The 18,339-nt window shown below is 39.9% G+C and overlaps 2 protein-coding genes across 3 annotated transcripts in view; both read right to left on the reverse strand.

Annotated features, from left to right (window-relative positions):
- LOC102016119 (protocadherin alpha-C2) overlaps nucleotides 1–18,339 on the reverse strand; it is a 203,784-nt gene that overhangs the window by 153,316 nt on the left and 32,129 nt on the right. The window lies entirely within an intron of this gene.
- The window catches only part of LOC102018453 (protocadherin alpha-11), a 9,508-nt gene continuing 5,205 nt past the window's right edge, over nucleotides 14,037–18,339 (reverse strand). Inside the window, exons 4-8 of the mRNA XM_005414947.2 lie at nucleotides 17,212–18,336; nucleotides 16,125–17,144; nucleotides 15,553–15,613; nucleotides 14,798–14,954; nucleotides 14,037–14,565 (exon numbers count right to left, since the gene is read on the reverse strand). Coding sequence (XP_005415004.2) covers nucleotides 14,037–14,565; nucleotides 14,798–14,954; nucleotides 15,553–15,613; nucleotides 16,125–17,144; nucleotides 17,212–18,336 — 2,892 coding nt within the window. The remainder of the gene's footprint in view (nucleotides 14,566–14,797; nucleotides 14,955–15,552; nucleotides 15,614–16,124; nucleotides 17,145–17,211; nucleotides 18,337–18,339) is intronic.

Raw genomic sequence — 18,339 nt, forward strand, 5'->3', positions numbered from 1 at the left:
CTCCTCAAACTATTCAATGAAATTGAAAAGGAAGAAATTCTTCCTAACTCATTTCTGGAGGCAAGCATCATACTGATAACAACACCAGAGAAAGACCCACCCAAGAAAGAGAACTACAGACCAATCTCTCTAATGAATATACATACAAAGATACTCAATAAGACACTAGCAAAGAGAATGCAGCAAATTATCAAGAGAATCATACATCATGACCAAGTCAGATTCATTCCAGGAAGGCAAGGTTGGTTCAATATTCGCAAATCTATAAATGTTATATGCCATATCAATGGAGCCAAAGACCAAAACCACATGATCATCTCAATAGATGCAAAAAAAGCTTTCGACAAGGTCCAACATGCATTTATGATTAAAACTCTACAGAAAATAGGAATAGATGGTCTGTACCTTAACCTCATGAAAGCCATCTATGATAGTCCAACAGCCAACATCATTTGCAATGGACAAAAACTGAAAGGTTTTACTTTAAAATTTGGAATAAGACAAGGATGTTCACTGTCACCACTCCTGTTCAATACAGTTCTGGAACCACTAGCCAGAGCAATAAGACAGGAGAGAGAAATAAAAGGAATAAGGACAGGAAAGGAAGAAGTAAAACTATCACTATTTGCAGATGACATGATACTTTACATGGAAGACCCCAAAAACTCCACAAGAAGACTCCTTGAATTAATCAACAAATTCAGCAGTATAGCTGAATACAAAGTCAACACCCAGAAATTGATAGCATTCCTATACACAAAGAACAAACAGAATGAGAGAGAAATTAAAGAAACCATACCCTTGACAATAACATCCAAGAAATGGAAATATTTAGGTATCAATCTAAAAAAAGAAGCAAAAGATCTATTCAATGAAAACTATAGTACTCTGAAAAAAGAGATCAAAGAAGATTTCAGTAAATGGAAAAGTGTTCCTTACTCATGGATAGGAAGAACCAACACGGTGAAAATGGCCATACTCCCAAAACTGCTGTACAGATTCAATGCAATTCCCATTCAGCTACCATTAGCATACCTCACAGATCTTGAGAAAACATGCCTTGAATTCATCTGGAACCAGAGAGACCAAGAATACCAAAAGCAATTCTAGGCAACAAGGACAAGTCAGGTGGAATCACAATCCCTGAACTGAAATTATACTATAAAGCTACTGTCAGAAAATCAACCGGGGACTGGCTAAAAACAGACCTGAGGATCAGTGGAACAGACTGGAAGAAACAGCCACAACCAAAAACACACTCAGCCACCTCTTCTTTCATAAAGGGGCCAATCAAACTCACTGGAAGAATGATAGCCTCCTTGATAAATGGTGCTGGAGAAATTTGCTTGCTACCTGCCAAAGACTGAAAATAGACCCAAGCCTATCACCATGCAACAAACTCAAGTCAAAATGGTTCACAGATCTCAATATTAAAACAGAAACACTAAATGTATTGGAAGACAAAGTAGGTAAAAACCTTGAAGACATAGGGGTAGGCAAAGAGTTCATGAACAAAAACCAAATTGCACATGAAACACTTGAGAGAATCAACAACTGGGATCTCATCTTCCTGAAAAGTGCCTCCACATCTAAAGAAATCACCAGCAGAGTAAAACGAAAACCCAGAAACTTGGAAAAAATTTTACCTGATTGTCCCTCAGACAAAGGGCTTCTATCCAGAATAGATAAAGAATTTAAAAATATCAGCTACCCCAAATTTGAAGACTTAATCCAAAAATGGGCAGCGGGTATGAATACACACTTCTCAGACAAGGAGATACAGATGGCAAATAAATATACGAGAAAATGTTCAACATCATTAGTCATTCGAGAAATGCAAATTAAAATAACATTGAGATTCCACCTTTTCCCAGTAAGAATGGCTAGCATTAAGAAATCAACCAATAACAAATGCTGGCGAGGTTGTGGAAAAGTAGGAACCTTTGTCCACTGCTGGTGGGAATGCAGACTGGTGAAACCACTGTGGAAATCAGTTTGGAGATTCCTCAGAAAACTAGGTATAGAGGCCCCATTCAACCCAGCTATCCCCCTGCTGGGTATTTTCCCAGAAGATCTAAAAACATCATATCACAGTGATATATGTGCACTTATGTTCATAGCAGCACAATTTGTAATTGTTAAAATGTGGAAGCAACCCAAATGTCCATCCACAGAGGACTGGATAAGAAAGTTGTGGTACTTTTCTATAATGGAATATTACTCAGCTGTAAAGAAAGATAAACTCGAGGCTTTTATAGGCAAATGGTGACAACTACAGACCATACTCATAAGTGAAATAAATCAAACATACATGTGCAAGCACTGCATTGTTTCACTAGTGTAAAACCTGAAAGAGTTAATTTAAACTAAGAGTTATGATAGACATTGTGAAATGATAGGAAAGCACTCAAGGGTAAAGGGCAACTAGAATATGGGAAAAGAAAAGGGAAAGAAGGAGAAATTTTGTATATATGTATATACAGGATAGTTAACATAGTTGTTCTACTGTCTTCTATTTCTTTGCTGAAAGAAACTGTCAATGAGTCCTTGATTTATCTATATTGCATGTCTATCTGTTTTCATGAGAAACCACTTTGAAGATATCAATATGTAATGCATCAAGCATTGCTAATTTCCTACCAGTTTGTTTGTAACTCCGTATTGTGTGTACTCTTCTTTTGCTATTTTGTAAAATGTTGTCTGTCTGTTAATATTTTCCTCATTTTTAAAATAAAAAAATAATATATAGACTTCTGTTTTGTCAAAAAGCTCATGCTAAACAGTAAGAAAACTGCAAAATATATAAAAGAATTATCTTCATACAATATGACAGGAAAGACTGTGTTCTTCAAAAGAACTGAAACAAATTAGATAAACCATAACATTGTTTTCATCTTACTCTCTGTTTTTTATTTATTTACTTATTTATTTTGGTTTTTCTCCGGTACCGGGAACCGAACTCACTACTTTGCGCTTGCCAGGCAGGCGCTTTGCCGGTGAGCTAAATCCCCAGCCCCTCACCTTACTCTCTGGAAGCAGTTTCTAGCATGCAATACAGGCAGTGAAAAAGAAACAAAGCCCAGTGGTTTTGGTGCAGTGAGGATGCAAAAATCACAGTTCAGAAAGACTTAAGAAGTTGGATTTACAGAAAAGAATACAGGAGATGCAACTGTCAGAAAAAAGGCTCTAGAGATCTGCATAAGACTGTTAGCCAAACTTTGGTTGAATATTAATATGAACATTATTGAGTGAAACTCCCCAAAGTCAGGGAAAAAGACACTGACAATGAGTAAGCAGATTAATTCCTAGAAAACACACAGAGCTGAAAATATTTTGTACTCCACTACTCAGATCAGAAAGTCTTCTTAAGATACATAGTATTAGATAGTCTCCTCAGGAGATATTACATTAGTAGTGGACCAAATTATTCCTACCTTAAAGTTGTTCTAGATGTTCACTTACAAAGCTTAGAATCATCCTTGAATAGAATGAATTGGTCTCAAATGACTTAACTTCATGTCAGAACTAGGCCCAATATTCTTTAGAGTAGACATTTTCAGCTGGGTAATTCTTTCTCATGTAGAGCTGTTCTATATCTAGTAGAATTCTTAGTAGTAATTATAGGATGTTCAACAGCTTTCCTGGCCTTATCTCTATAAGCCAGCAGGAATATCCCACTACTTTAAAAGAACACACACATGCACACAATTAAGCACATACCCATGTAAATTTCAAACTGTCTAGCATCTAGTAAAAAATTACCAGTCAGGCAAAGAAGAAGATACAAACCACACAATAAGAAAAATCAATCAAAAGAAGCATACCAAGTTGTGAAAAAATGTTCAATTTAGCAGGCAAGTGTAAAGACATCTATTCTAAACATACTTATGTACACAAAAATATACTTAAAAGAAGAATATTATGTGGATACAAAATAAATTTTAAAGACCCACATAGAATCTTACACAAATAGTAAATATACAATCTGAAATTCCAAAAGGAAATATAAGTATACTTGAAAATCTTGAAAATATGCCAATAAAAGTTATCCAAAATGAAGCATAGAGAAAAACAAGCTGCATAGATTGAATGAAGCTTCAATCAAAAGCCCAACATATGTATAAGTGGAGCCCCAAAAGAATGGGAAGGAACAAAAATATTTGAAGAAATATGACTGAAATTTTCTCAAAATTGTTTAAAGTGATAAACTCACAGATCCAAGAATATGAGCAAATGCCAAATAGACTCACACAAAGAAAACTAGACTAAAGCAGATAATAATTAATTTGCAAAAATCAGTGATAAAAAGGATAACATTTTTAACAGCTACTACGGGAATTAGAAGTAAGAAGATGCATATACATAAGACATAAGAATGATAGAAATCTTCCCATTGGAAACTATGTAAGCCTGAAGACAATTGAATGATTCTCTTAAAAAATAATCAACTATATCCAGTGAAAATATTTTCTCAAAACAAGAGTGAAATAAAGATATTTTTGAACAAGGCTGAGTGACTTTACTCCCAGAACACAAGCACTACAAGAAAAAGTAACAAAATTTCTCAAGCAAAAAGAAAATTACATCAAATGAAAATCTAGACTAACATAGAAGAATGAATCCTACATGCCTACATGCCTACAGCATGCCACAGGTATGTACAACACAAATGATATGCAGAATACTGAATAAGTGTTTATTAAATTAGTGTAATTGATAACATTTTGTATTTTTGTACTGATGGAGATGGAACCCAGGGCCTTCTACATGCTAGACATGCCCTCCAGCACACAACTACATTCCTACCTCAATGAATTTCAATATAGGGGCTGGAAAGACCTTTCAGCCCAAACCCAGAGACCTTAAAGTTCATAAAAAATAGACATATTCTAATAAATAAATTTTGAATATGCTTATATGACAGAATATACTAAAAACAAATCCTTAGGAATGATTTAGGAGAAAATTATGTTTGAGATGCAGTCAACAGATTGTTATTTATATTGTACATAGAATATTTCTAAATTAAAAATCACAAAAAAGCCACATTTTTCAATATAAAATGTGTAAATAGTTCAATTGATGAAGGAAATTCAAATCCAAGTAAGCAAAATACATATGACAATATACTCAAATCCATTGGTGGTATATAGCAATTAAAAATTAAAACAAGAGTGAAACAACATTTTATAGAGATTATATGGGGGGAAAGTAAGAATTTATGCTCCTGGAGATAGAGAGTGTTCATTACTGGCTGGTGGAAATTCAAAGAACTAAAAAATTCTTATAAGACAACTCAGAGAAAAGTATTAAATTAGAATTTGTAATACTTCTGTGCAACAGTTCCACATGTGATAGTTTCATAGAAATAAAGTCATCAGTATTTAGGAAATACAGAAAATGATAGTACAACATATTATTTTATTACAAATGAGACAAAATTAAACACCAGTGAAACCAAATGTTTTCCCCTGTATCACCAAATATACAATGCTATATCTACATTATTCGAATACTACATATCTATTAAAGCATCAACTTTGAAGAGATTTACAATAAGTACCACTGAATGAAAGACATGAAATGCAAAATATATTAAATGTCCAAAACTAAATAATAAGAAAAATTCACTTGTTGGATATATGCATATGAGTAATTATCTGAGTGTGCAAAAAAAGAAACCACAGGGTGTTTCTTATAGGATGCCTGAGAGTTAATCAATGATATACCTAGAGGATATGAAAAGAGGAATCAACCAAAAGGAGGTTTTTACAAGAAAGAAAAACTTCACCGTGAAAAGCAGGCATTTATATTAAAAGTAACGAAGCTGTTTGAAAAAATTCATGTGCATAGCTTTACATATATGTTAAATGCAGATATTTTAAAATTTAAAATGATTAGCCTCATTAAAATAATGTTGTTTTAAACTGTTATGTTCTCACAACTTTGAGTTTTTGTTTTGTTTTTGTAAGTGCTTAATATGCAATAAATACTTATTGTATGCGACAAAAAATTTTTTCCAGTTTTAGACATTTCATTAGGCTTCTGACTTATATTTCACTATAAAAAATAATACAACACAAACGTCAATAACCGGCCTGCAGAGACAAAGGGGACCAGAGAGGCTGAAATTAACTTGAAAATAATTACAAAATTGAGATTAAAGACGTTCTAAATAAGCAACTGTTAGGAAACCTAAGCGATTTTATTAAAATGATATGTTAAAATAGCAGCTTACCTCTTTCAAGGGTTCTGTCTGCTCATTACCCTGGTGTGTTTCCTCTTTAGAACCCAGAACAGTAGGAAGACTGGGGCTGAAGGCCATGAGGTCCGTTTTGGGCGGGCTCTCCCCAGAGCACACCCTCTGCCGCCTCTGCTGTGAGTACAACCAGCTCCCCACTGCTCTTGAGCACACCAGCGTGGGCTTCCCAGGCCCACTCGCGCCCTCTCTGGGTGTCGAGCAGCGCAGCGCTGTGTACAGCAACAGCGTGAGCACAAACAGGCTGGACACCGCGCAGATGGCGATAATCAGGTACACGTTCACATCTAGAAGCGTCGTCTCCCTGCCCACAGCGCTCATGGATGTCTGAGATGAAGCCTTAGGTGTCTGGCCGCTCTCCACCAGAGACACCAGCACAGTGGCGGTGGCCGTCAGCGAAGGCTCCCCATGGTCCTTCACAAGCACCAACAGGCGCTGGCGCGATGTGTCCACCTCATCCAGGGCGCGCGTTGTGCTGATCTCGCCCGTGTACAGCCCCACACGGAATGGGCTGCGCGCACCAACCGCGGAAGCCTGCAGCTCATAGGACAGCCATGCGTTGTAGCCAGAGTCCACGTCCACCGCGCGCACCTTCGTCACCACGTGGCCCGCGCCCACTGAACGAGACACCTCCTCGCTCACCATGCTGCTTGCACCACTTACCCCAAGCCCCAGCAGCGTGGGTGCGTTGTCATTCTCATCCAGCACAAACACCTGCAGAGTCACGTTGCTCCCCAGGGCAGGCACACCAGAGTCCCGCGCGCTCACCTGGAACTGCAGCAGCTCCAGCTCCTCGTGGTCCAGGGGCTGCAGCGCGAACACCTTGCCGCTCTCCGCGTGCACAGACACGTAGCTCGACAGCGCGCGCTCGCCCACGCGCCGCTCCACCAGCGAGTAGGACACCAGCGCGTTCTCCTGCGCGTCCGCGTCGCGCGCGCACACCGTGAAGATGTGGGAGCCCGGAGGGTTGTTCTCCTTCACGAACACCGTGTACTCGGGCTGCGCGAACGCCGGCGCGTTGTCGTTCACGTCGGCCACCTCCACGGACACAGTGGCCGAGGCCCACAGCGGAGGCGAGCCCCCATCCCGCGCAGTCACTACCAACTGATAGCCTGATACACTCTCGCGGTCCAACGTGCTGTCTAGAACCAATGAATAGTAATTCTTATAGGTGGACACCAGCTTGAAGGGGACATGGGGTGTCAGGGAGCACGTCACCTTTCCATTGACACCAGAGTCACGGTCGGACACGCTGAGCAGGGCAATGACAGCACTAGGTTGACTGTCCTCTTTCACGGGCAGTGACAGAGAAGTAACAGTTACCTCCGGGGCATTATCATTTATATCCACTATTTCCACCAAAAGCGTACAGTGACCCGTCATTGGAATATTCCCTTTGTCGACTGCCTCCACGGGTATTTCATAAGATTTATTTTCTTCGAAATCCACTTTATTTTTTGTCCTAATTTCTCCACTCTTTGGATCTATGTTAAATGCATATGACACTGCAGGCGATACTGGCCTTCTAAAGGAGTAGACTATATCTCCGTTTGTACCATCGTCAGGGTCTGTAGCATTTAGTCCAATCACCAATGTTCCATTAAGTGCGCTCTCTAACACTTTAACTTTATAAAGGAATTGATCAAATTCTGGGGCATTGTCATTCACATCCAGAATACTGATCAACAGCTGAACCGTTCCGGTCAGCTCGGGTTTACCTCCATCACTGGCTGTCAGTAATAAACTATGTTCCTGAATTTCCTCTCTGTCTAAAGTTTTCCTTAACACAAGTGACAATAAAGACATTTGTTCACGACTGCTTTGTGTGTCCAAAGTGAAATAATCGCTGGGATCCAGTCGGTATGTCAATGCCGAATTTACACCAATGTCTGCATCTGATGCGCCATCTAGTGGAAATCTAGAGTCCGGTGGTCTAGATTCCGCAATAATTATACTTTTGTTACTTTCAGGAAACACCGGCGGGTTGTCATTAATGTCCCTCACCTCCACCTCCACGTGGAAAACCCGCAGCGGCCGGTCCACGATCACCTCCAGGTGGATGCTGCACTCCGCGCTCCGCCCGCACAGCTCCTCGCGGTCGATCCGACCGTTCACAAACAAAATGCCATTCTGCAGGTTTACCTCCAGGAGGTCCGCGCGCTCCTTGCACGCCACCCGGAACAGGCGCGGCACCAGCTCCGCCAGCTCCAGCCCCAGGTCCTGCGCGATGCGGCCCACGAAGGTGCCGTGCTTGGCCTCCTCGGGGACCGAGTAGCGCAGCTGGCCGCTCCCCGCCTGCCAAACTGCCAGGAGCAGAAGCGAGAGTATAAGAGGCCTGGCGCCTGGGCCTCCTTTCCAGGTGAATAGCATGGTACACGCAAAATCTTCAGATATCTACAAAATATTGGATGCCTTACCTTAAACTGCTTCTCAAGGACCAATTTTGTGGCCTCCTAGTGCGGATGAATTCGAAACGGATTTTGTACGATCTGGTAAATTTTCTAGAGGAAGAAACAGTGGCTTTCTTGGCAAAAAACTTTCTCAGTGAAGAGCGACACCATGCGCATAACTGCGTAAGTGTAAGAATGACTCAGTCTACATATTTTCGGTTGATGTCTTTTTTCTTCACATATCCTGATTTTTCACTGCAAATGTGTAATTGGGGTTACATATTGACCTTTTTAGAGGCGGTAAATCACTGTGTTCTAATCAGCATTTGAAGTCATTTGACAGTTGGTCAATGTGTTTCATTGTTCCACAAATTTATTTTTACATATGTAAAATTTTCATGCAGCTTTTTAAAAGAGGGGGAATATTAAACGTTGATTTTGGATCAATGGGACTCTAGTTCTCATAGCCGTGTAAGCTCTGGTGGTGATGTCCTTTCTGGTAGTATTTTTTAAGACCTTCTCACACAATAGCCATTAATTGCAAATGGAAAATCACATAAGAATGAAACCAATGAAGGAAGAAGATATTGATAAGGACATGTCATATTTTTAATAAATACACAACATCTATAAATTCCTCCGAATATGACTATGAAGTATGAATAAAATATTTGTAAGCAATACAGTCAATTGCATGTGAGCTTGTGAGACTTTTTAGACAAAGTGATGATTTCAAGTTTAGAGTTATCTTTGTAGAAAACATGCCAAGAACTAAAATCCTAAGCATTTAATAAAACTTTAACTACTAATAATAAGTTAAATGTCTTTTCTCTGTGTATTTTATTTCATCATCATTAGGGAAAACCTTACTATCATTTACATTGGTTCTGATATTCCTAGTATGTAAGAAAAACTAGAAAAAAGATGTTAACACATCTTTAGTAAGAAAAAGAAGAAGGAATTTTTGTTATCAATATCAGGTCACAAAGTTCAAGGTTAAATGAACAATAAGAATATACTATCATGTCTATTCTGTGAACAGCTTTACAGAAAATGACAGTTGGGTTCATTTCTGTACACTTGCTCCTTTCTGGAATTTATGCAGTGTATTAAGTATTCTCTTACCCATTCGACCATTCTGTCCTGCTCCACTAATTCTACTAACATGTTTTACCCTCATAATGGGAATAGTCCTGATTCTTTTTAATGCTTCTTATCTATTAGTCCCTAGGATGGTCAATTGTTTCTTCACTATATTATTCAACTACTTAAAACATACCTTTCCAGACACCCTAGAATCACTCATTTATCTTACTCCTCTAATACACCAACTAGCATCCACCACACAACTAACCTAATATTCTCTATTCTTCCTATTGATCTTGAAAACATAATTACTTATATCAACTATATTATATTAATTAATATTATAGCTATATCAATTAATTAACATTATTATAGTAATATAGTTACTTATATAACCATGATGGCTATATTCTCTACATGTTCACTCACACATGTACCTAAACTGGACCTTCAAATGAATTCATAAATCCTTCCTTCTTACCTACAGAAATTCTTGAATATTCTCTTCTCAAATTCTCCCCCTCATTTCCATTTTCAGATGATTTTCCCACAGAAGGAAAAATCACAAAACATGAAGTCAATTGCTCACTTCTTATATCAACATTTTCCTTTATATTTTCTAATTCTCATTCCTGATTAGTCCAAATGGAAAACTACCCCTATATTTAAGGTCGACCTTATGCTCTAGAAAAAGCTATTTTTCATTCTTTTTAATATTTTTAATATCTTTCATGTTTCTTTTCATTCTTGTATGGGCTCTCTTCAGTGTGTCTGTCTTTCCATCAAAATACTCAAATATCTCTAACATGTCTATGTAACATCTCAAACTTCTCTTTACACAGATATAATACATTTATTTGTATATATAACTGTTTTGTTTCTTGTCTTCCCTTCACTTCTAACTTCTCAGATTTACTTAAATTTGCACAAATTTACTTATATTGCACTTTGCCTTTTATTTCAGCTGCCCATTGTCTATCTTTCTGATGATTTTAAGCTTACTGCATTTGGTTGAACAGTGGTCCCTGAAAAGATATACCCACATAATAAGACTCAGAACTTCTCAATATTATTCTATAGGGCAAATGTTATGAATAAATTAAATATCTTCAGAAGAGTTTATCCTGAAGTATCCAGTGGGCTTTAAGTGCAATCACATGTACCCTTAAAAAATAATCACACAGGGAAGACACGGAGAAGATAAAGCAATGTGGCCATAGATTGGAGAGGTATAACCACAAGCCAAGTAACATAAGTAACCACCACAAGCTGAAGGAAGCAAAGAACAGATTCTACCCTAGAGCCTGAAGGAGTAGAACCCTAGCAACATCTTGATTTTGGATTTCTGACCTTTAAAACCAGGAGAGAGTAAATATTTGTTGTTTTACACCACCCAGGTTGGGTCATTTGTTCTAGCAGTCCCAAAAACTAACACAACTACTCACCCAAATTTTTTAAACATGTTATTTCTCATTTTAAAATATTTCTTGGTGATGCTATCCTTTCATGGATTTAAATTTTCTAGCTGATGAAATTACTCCGAAATCCATAGTGTGATATCCTGAGTTGCCCAGATTTCCAGCCACAACAGTATTCTCCCACAACTTCAAAAGAAACATTTTATTTTAATTTACAACCTGCAAAAATGTGCACAAATTGTTTCTTCAGCTCTGTTCTGCATCTTGCCTAAGGGAATCTTGTTCTTCCAGTTGACCAAACTAAAGAACTGAATGTCATCCTCTACTTCCATGTTTGTCCTGTTGTTTGCTTTGAGTTAGTCAGTCGTTATCTGGCTGCTTCTACACTGCTAATACCTCTTGTATGTGAATATTGCAATCCATTTCTGCTGCCATAATGTAAATCTCCATCATTTGATACCTAAATTGTTACAGAAGATCCATGTCCCAGCTTTCTTGCCTTAGAATCTCCTCAGCTCTAATCTGTAAAGTACACATTCACCAGGAAAACTTGGTTCATTTATTCAAACTCATCTTTTCATCTGTAATATTTTTCTATTGAAATGTTGTCTATACTCACTCTTGAATAAAACATTGCCTAACTGCTTGAGTTTTCTCAAGCAGTTAGGCAATGTTTTCCAGCAGATGGAACTGTTCTGGTATTGATTTCAATAGCATATACTTGTTCAAAAGTTTTCCAGGTCAAAAATTAAAGATATGTGTAAAAGTATACAAAAGGCTAAAAATTTAATGTATATCAAGCAGAAGGATGTAAGGTTCTATTTTCTGGTCAAAGAGAAGCCTACAGATATTTTTAAAAAGAAAGTTACATGATTTTACATATTTTACAAAATTCACCTGATAAAAGGCATAGAGCAATAATAAACCATAACATTTTAAGATTCTCCAAAACTAGGTTTGAGCCCACTTCTTACTATTTCTAGGTCTCAAATATCTAATGTCTTGTCCATAAATTAGGAATAACAATTGTTGTATGTTTGCCATATGGGTCACTTGCTTAAAAAAAAAGAATAATTAGAACAGTGCCTAGCAATAGGGATCAATTAGTATTCTTGGGCTGGGTATATAACTCATAGTAGCGCACTTGTTTAGCATGCCAGAGGCCCTGGTTTCAAATCCCTAACACAAAGAAAAAAAAGTGTTCTTATATTTTATTGAATCAAAAACGCTATTAGGGCTGGGGATGAGGCTCAGTGATAGAGCGCGTGCACAGCATGTGTAAGGCTCTCGTTCAGCGTCCAGCATTGCAAAAATAAAACTCCATTAATTATAAGATGTGCTATCATGTATGTCCCAACAAGAAGAAAAGCAAAATAAATTATAACACATTCTGAATTATAATATGAACTGCAATATATATCTTGATTTAGGTGACATTAAATATTCTAAATTAATAAATGATTTTATTATATTTTATCTACATATAGTACAGTTGTCAGTCTCACTTGAAAGGATATTTCACATGAAAAATGTTAAATTACTCATCATAGAATAAAAATATGACCATCTTTTTTAATGAAGCTTTGTATCATTTCTAATGTTTTTATTATTACTTGTTATTGTCTTTAATTATTTGATCAATCTTACATTCTTACATCTGGTAACCTGAGTAACTTCATTGATGATAACAATATGTAATATAACAACCATTATTTATCCCTATCATCTTGTTTTGAAATCCTGTATTTTTTATTGTTTTTGTATTGTTTTGTTTTTGTCTTCATTGTTGTTGTTTTGTTATTTTTTCTCTTTAAAATAAAAATATGTCATTTTTATTACTGTTACAATACTTAGAACATAATATTGTTATATCTAGATTATACTGAAATGAAAATAATAATCAAGGAGGCTATTTTAATAGCCTCAGTACATAAGAGACAATGAATCCAGTTAAAGTTGTTGGATACTTTTTGAGTCATCCTTTTAACTTGCCTGTAACCTTGAACCTATGACCATTTTTAAAATTTAAGAGTTAATAAATATCTAGATTGTTTTTAAAGTAACATACTATTTTTCAAGGCCAATCAGTCACAGATAACAAGAAAAAAGAGAACTTTAAATTGTGATCCATGATCTCCATTATGTCTACCTAACTCATACTGTTGGATAACAAATAAAATTCAAAATGACTAAGAATGATGAAACCAGATAAGAGATGTTATAAAGGATGCCATTATGAATATAACAAAGAAAATGAAAACCAAAAAAAAACTAGCAAGAGGACACCATTATAATCTAAAAATAAGTAACTAAGAGAAACAAATACCCTTCAATAATATCACTTACTTCACTAGAAGAATTTAAGCAATCCTCTCAGGTTCACAAAAAACAGGGTTGAAGGTCATGAGACAGGCTCTCCACAGGGCACACCCTCTGATAACTCTGTTGCTAGTATGATGAGCTGACTGCACCCCCTGCTTCTTGGGTCCAAGACAAGAATAGAACAGGCAGTGGTGTGTGTACACACCGCGAAGATGGGGGAACCTTGCAGTTGTTCTTCACAAACACCATGTACTTGGGCTGTGCAAACACCAGCGCATTGTCATTCACCTTGGCCACCACCACGGGCAAGGTGGCCGAGGCCCATAGCAGAGGTGAACCTCCATCCCGTGCAGTCGCTGCCACCTGGTAGTCAGGAACACTCTCACAGTCCAGGGTGCTGTCCAGCACCAGCGAATAGTGATACTTGAAGGTGAAAAACAGATTGACGGGAACACGGAGTGTCAAGGAGCAGGTCACCTGTCCACTTACACCACGGTCACAGTAAGGCATATTGAACAGTACGTTGACAATGCCTACATGAGCATTCTCTAGCACAAGGAGTTACAACAAAGTGGCCATTGCTTCAAGGACATTATCGTTCATATCCAGAATTTCCATCTGGACTATACACTGACTGACCATGGAAGGATTCCCCTTATCAGTAGTGTTAACTTGAATTCCATAAGTATTATTCTCTTCAAAATCCAGCTCTGCATAAATTTTCATTTCACTTGTGTCTAGATTTATTAAAAACATACATGTCTCACTCACAGGCAAAATTATTCTCATTGCAGAGGAAAATTCTCTATTTAGGCCTTCATCTAACTTGGAAGCACTTAGTTCAACTATAGTCGTGCTGTTTGGGACATTTGCAAACAATACGACTTTATAAACAGGTTTATGAATTCTGGTGTGGATGGCTATTTGCCTTTGAGCAGAAACTGTTAGTCCCATTTTGCCGTCATTGGTGACCATCAGCAATACATGAAGTCCAGGTGATTCCAGCCTATCCAGTGACTTGAGAAGAGCTAATGCAGACAATGTGTGTTTATCCTTTTGTTGTTTTTTAAATGTAAAATGCTGGTTTAGTCTTAACACAAAGGCGTAACACAAATTTATGCCTATATCTGCACCAGAAGCGCCCTCTAGAGGAAAGTTAGTACCTAGACAGGCGGGTTGTCGTTAACGTCCTTCACCTCCACCTCCACATGGAAAACACGCTGCAGTCTCTACATAATCACCTCCAGGTGGATGCTTCACCCTCACAGCTCCTCTCAGTCCATCAGAGAATTCACCCAAAAAATACCATCCTGCAGAGTTACCTCAAAAGGTTCCAGTGGTGTTTGGACGCTACCTGAAACTGGTGTGGGACCAGCTCAGCCAGCTCCAGCCCCAGGTCCTGCGAGAAGCCCACGAAGGTGCCTTGTTTGGCCTCCTCGGGAACCGAGTAGCAGAACTGGCTGCTCCCTACTACCCTGGCTGAAAGGAGGAGAACTGAGCGTAGCCTGTATTAGAGGCCTCTTCCCCAGATGAACACCACCGCAAGTCATGAGGGCCTCTGAGGGTGAACAGTCAGTTTCAAGGGAAAGCTGACATGGGACATTTTATAAGCAGTCTGTGAGTATACGTTCAGTAGGCATTCAGCGTCCCAGGAAAATGAAGGCAATCCTATTTTGTGGATGGTTGTAATGAATGTGCAGAGTTTTCCTTTTTCACCTTTTCAGTGTACAGGAACATCTTGTGACTGAAATTCTGTATTGTTTTTATACTTTTTGTGTTGTTTTGGTTTTTGTCTTTGTTTTTGTTATTTTGTTTTTGTTTTCTCTTCAAAATAAAAATTAAAAAATGAATAAATTCTGTTTCACTTTTGGATATTTTCGTGGAGCATTTATAAAGCCTTACTTAGCTAATATATATATAGAAACAAAACACGTTTCTTATTTTGTATTTAAAAATATTTTCTGCTTCAAAGTTTACCATTAGTGATCTTTGAACTAAGGTGTGATGGAAGCGGCTACTCTGGTTACCATGGAAAGTGATACCAAGCATAGTGCAGTGCATACCACCTCTGCCTTACATGGCTTCACATTCATACTGTTTGGATGGCTTTTGTGCTGCAGAAAGACATTAGCATAAGCCTTTCAGAGAACAAAGATTCCCATCATCTAGTAATGGTAGTTCAATTAAAATTAATTATCATTTCTAGTCAAGTAACAACAATGAATCATCCTTGTAAATTACTTTTTTTAACATTATCCAATCATACATTAGACTCGACTATTAATCGGTTAAAGAAACCTACGTTTAAAAAAAGACACCTAAGTATTCACATGATTAAAGACTGGATACATGTATTATCTGTCATTCTACTAACTGACACGGTTATTCAAAATATTTGAAATACAGAATATTTACAAATTACCGACTTAGTGAGACCCTGTCTCAAAAAATAATTTAAAGAAGTTTAGGATGGAGCTCAGTACTGGGTCAATCCCCAGTACTTCTGCGCGTGCGCACGCGCGCGCGCGTGCGTGCGTGCGTGCACACACACGCGCACACACACACACACACACACACTATTTAAAAAAACTGGGTTGTAAATAATTTCACATAGACTTCTAGAAAAGGTAAAATCTGTAGAAAACTCACCTGCCCAGGGTGATTTGATCCTGGATCCTGCTTTTCCCTTTCATCTTTATCCAGGTCAGGAGGAAGACTGGGGCTGAAGGCCATTAGGTCCATCTTGGGCGGGCCCTCCCCAGAGCACACCCTCTGCGGCCTCTGCTTCGAGTACGACCAGGTCCCCACCGCACTGGAGCACACCAGCCTGGGCTTCCCGGGCCCACACGTGTCCTCAGTATGTATGGCTGAACAGCGCAGAGCCATATACAGTAGCAGTGTGAGCACAAACAGGCTGGACACCGCGCAGATGGCGATGATCAGGTACACATTGATGTCCACTAGTGTCACTTCCAGGCTTGTGCCCTCTGCCGGCGATCGCAAGGAGGATTTTGGAGTCTGACCACTCTCGACCAGCAAAACCAGAAAGGTGGCGGTGGCCGTCCGCGCAGGTTCTCCATGATCCTTCACCAGCACCAACAGGCGCTGGCGCGGCTCATCAGACTCATCCAGGGCACGTGTAGTGCTGATTTCTCCAGTGTACAGACCCACGTGGAACGGGCTGCGCGCGACACCCGCGGACGCCTGCAGCTCATAAGAGAGCCAGGCGTTGTAGCCACAGTCCGCGTCCACGGCACGCACCTTCGTCACCACGTGACCTGCGCCCACTGATCGCGACACTAGTTCACTTACTGAAGCCATTGTTCCTGGGGTCCAAGGCGCCAGCAGCGCGGGCGCATTGTCATTCTCATCCAGCACAAACACCTGCAGAGTCACGTTGCTCCCCAGGGCAGGCACACCAGAGTCCCGCGCGCTCACCTGGAACTGCAGCAGCTCCAGCTCCTCGCGGTCCAGGGGCTGCAGCGCGAACACCTTGCCGCTCTCCGCGTGCACCGACACGTAGCTCGACAGCGCGCGCTCGCCCACGCGCCGCTCCACCAGCGAGTAGGACACCAGCGCGTTCTCCTGCGCGTCCGCGTCGCGCGCGCACACCGTGAAGATGTGGGAGCCCGGCGGGTTGTTCTCCTTCACGAACACCGTGTACTCGGGCTGCGCGAACGCCGGCGCGTTGTCGTTCACGTCGGCCACCTCCACGGACACGGTGGCCGAGGCCCACAGGGTTGTTCTCCTTCACGAACACCGTGTACTCGGGCTGCGCGAACGCCGGCGCGTTGTCGTTCACGTCGGCCACCTCCACGGACACGGTGGCCGAGGCCCACAGCGAGGGCAAACCACCATCTCTAGCAGTCACTACCAAATCATAGTTTGAAATGCTCTCTCTGTCCAGATGGCTGTCCAGCACCAATGAGTAATAGTTTTTGAAGGTGGACACGATCTTGAAAGGAACGGTGGACGTCAAAGAGCAGGTGACTTGGCCATTGACACCGGAGTCGAGGTCGGATACACTAATCACTGCAATGACAGTGCCTGGCTGAGTGTCCTCACGTACTGGGAGGGACAAGGAAGTTACAGTCACTTCCGGTGAGTTATCGTTGATGTCCAAGATTTCTACCCAGACTGTACAGTGACCTGCCATTGGGGGGTTCCCCTTATCTGTGGCCTGCACTTCGATTTCATAAAAGTTATTTTCTTCATAATCTAAAGTTCCATTGACCCTCACCTCTCCATTACTTTCATCCAGTGTAAAGAAATGTCTCCCTCCAGGCTTAACTGACTTCAAAGAGTATGTTACCTCCCCATTTATGCCTTCATCTCGATCTGTGGCATTTAACTTTATCACAAGAGTTTCTTTAACAGCGTTTTCCACCAGTTTTACTTGGTATTCTAATTGATCAAACTCCGGATCATTGTCGTTAACATCTAAGACTTGAACAAAGAGTTGAACTGTGCCAGTAAGTTCCGGTTTCCCCCCATCTGTGGCCGTCAATAGCATTTTAAATTCTGGAGTTTTTTCCCTGTCTAGAGGCTTCTTTAATATAAGTGACAATCTTTTAGTCGGCCTACTACTTACTGGTGATTCTAGAGAAAAATACTCGTTTTGGCTTAGTCTGTAGGTCAATACCGCATTCGCTTCTATATCCGCATCAGAAGCTCCCTCTAGCGGAAAATGCGAGTCCAGTTGCTTAGATTCAGCTATCAGCAGCCTTTGTTCTTTGAGCGAGAACACCGGCGGGTTGTCGTTAATATCATTCACCTCCACCTCCACGTGGAAAACCCGCAGCGGCCGGTCCACGATCACCTCCAGGTGGATGCTGCACTCCGCGCTCCGCCCGCACAGCTCCTC

The sequence above is a fragment of the Chinchilla lanigera genome, unplaced genomic scaffold (genome assembly GCF_000276665.1).
Source record: "Chinchilla lanigera isolate Chin_1 unplaced genomic scaffold, ChiLan1.0 scaffold00210, whole genome shotgun sequence".
Classification (NCBI taxonomy): Eukaryota; Metazoa; Chordata; class Mammalia; order Rodentia; family Chinchillidae; genus Chinchilla; species Chinchilla lanigera.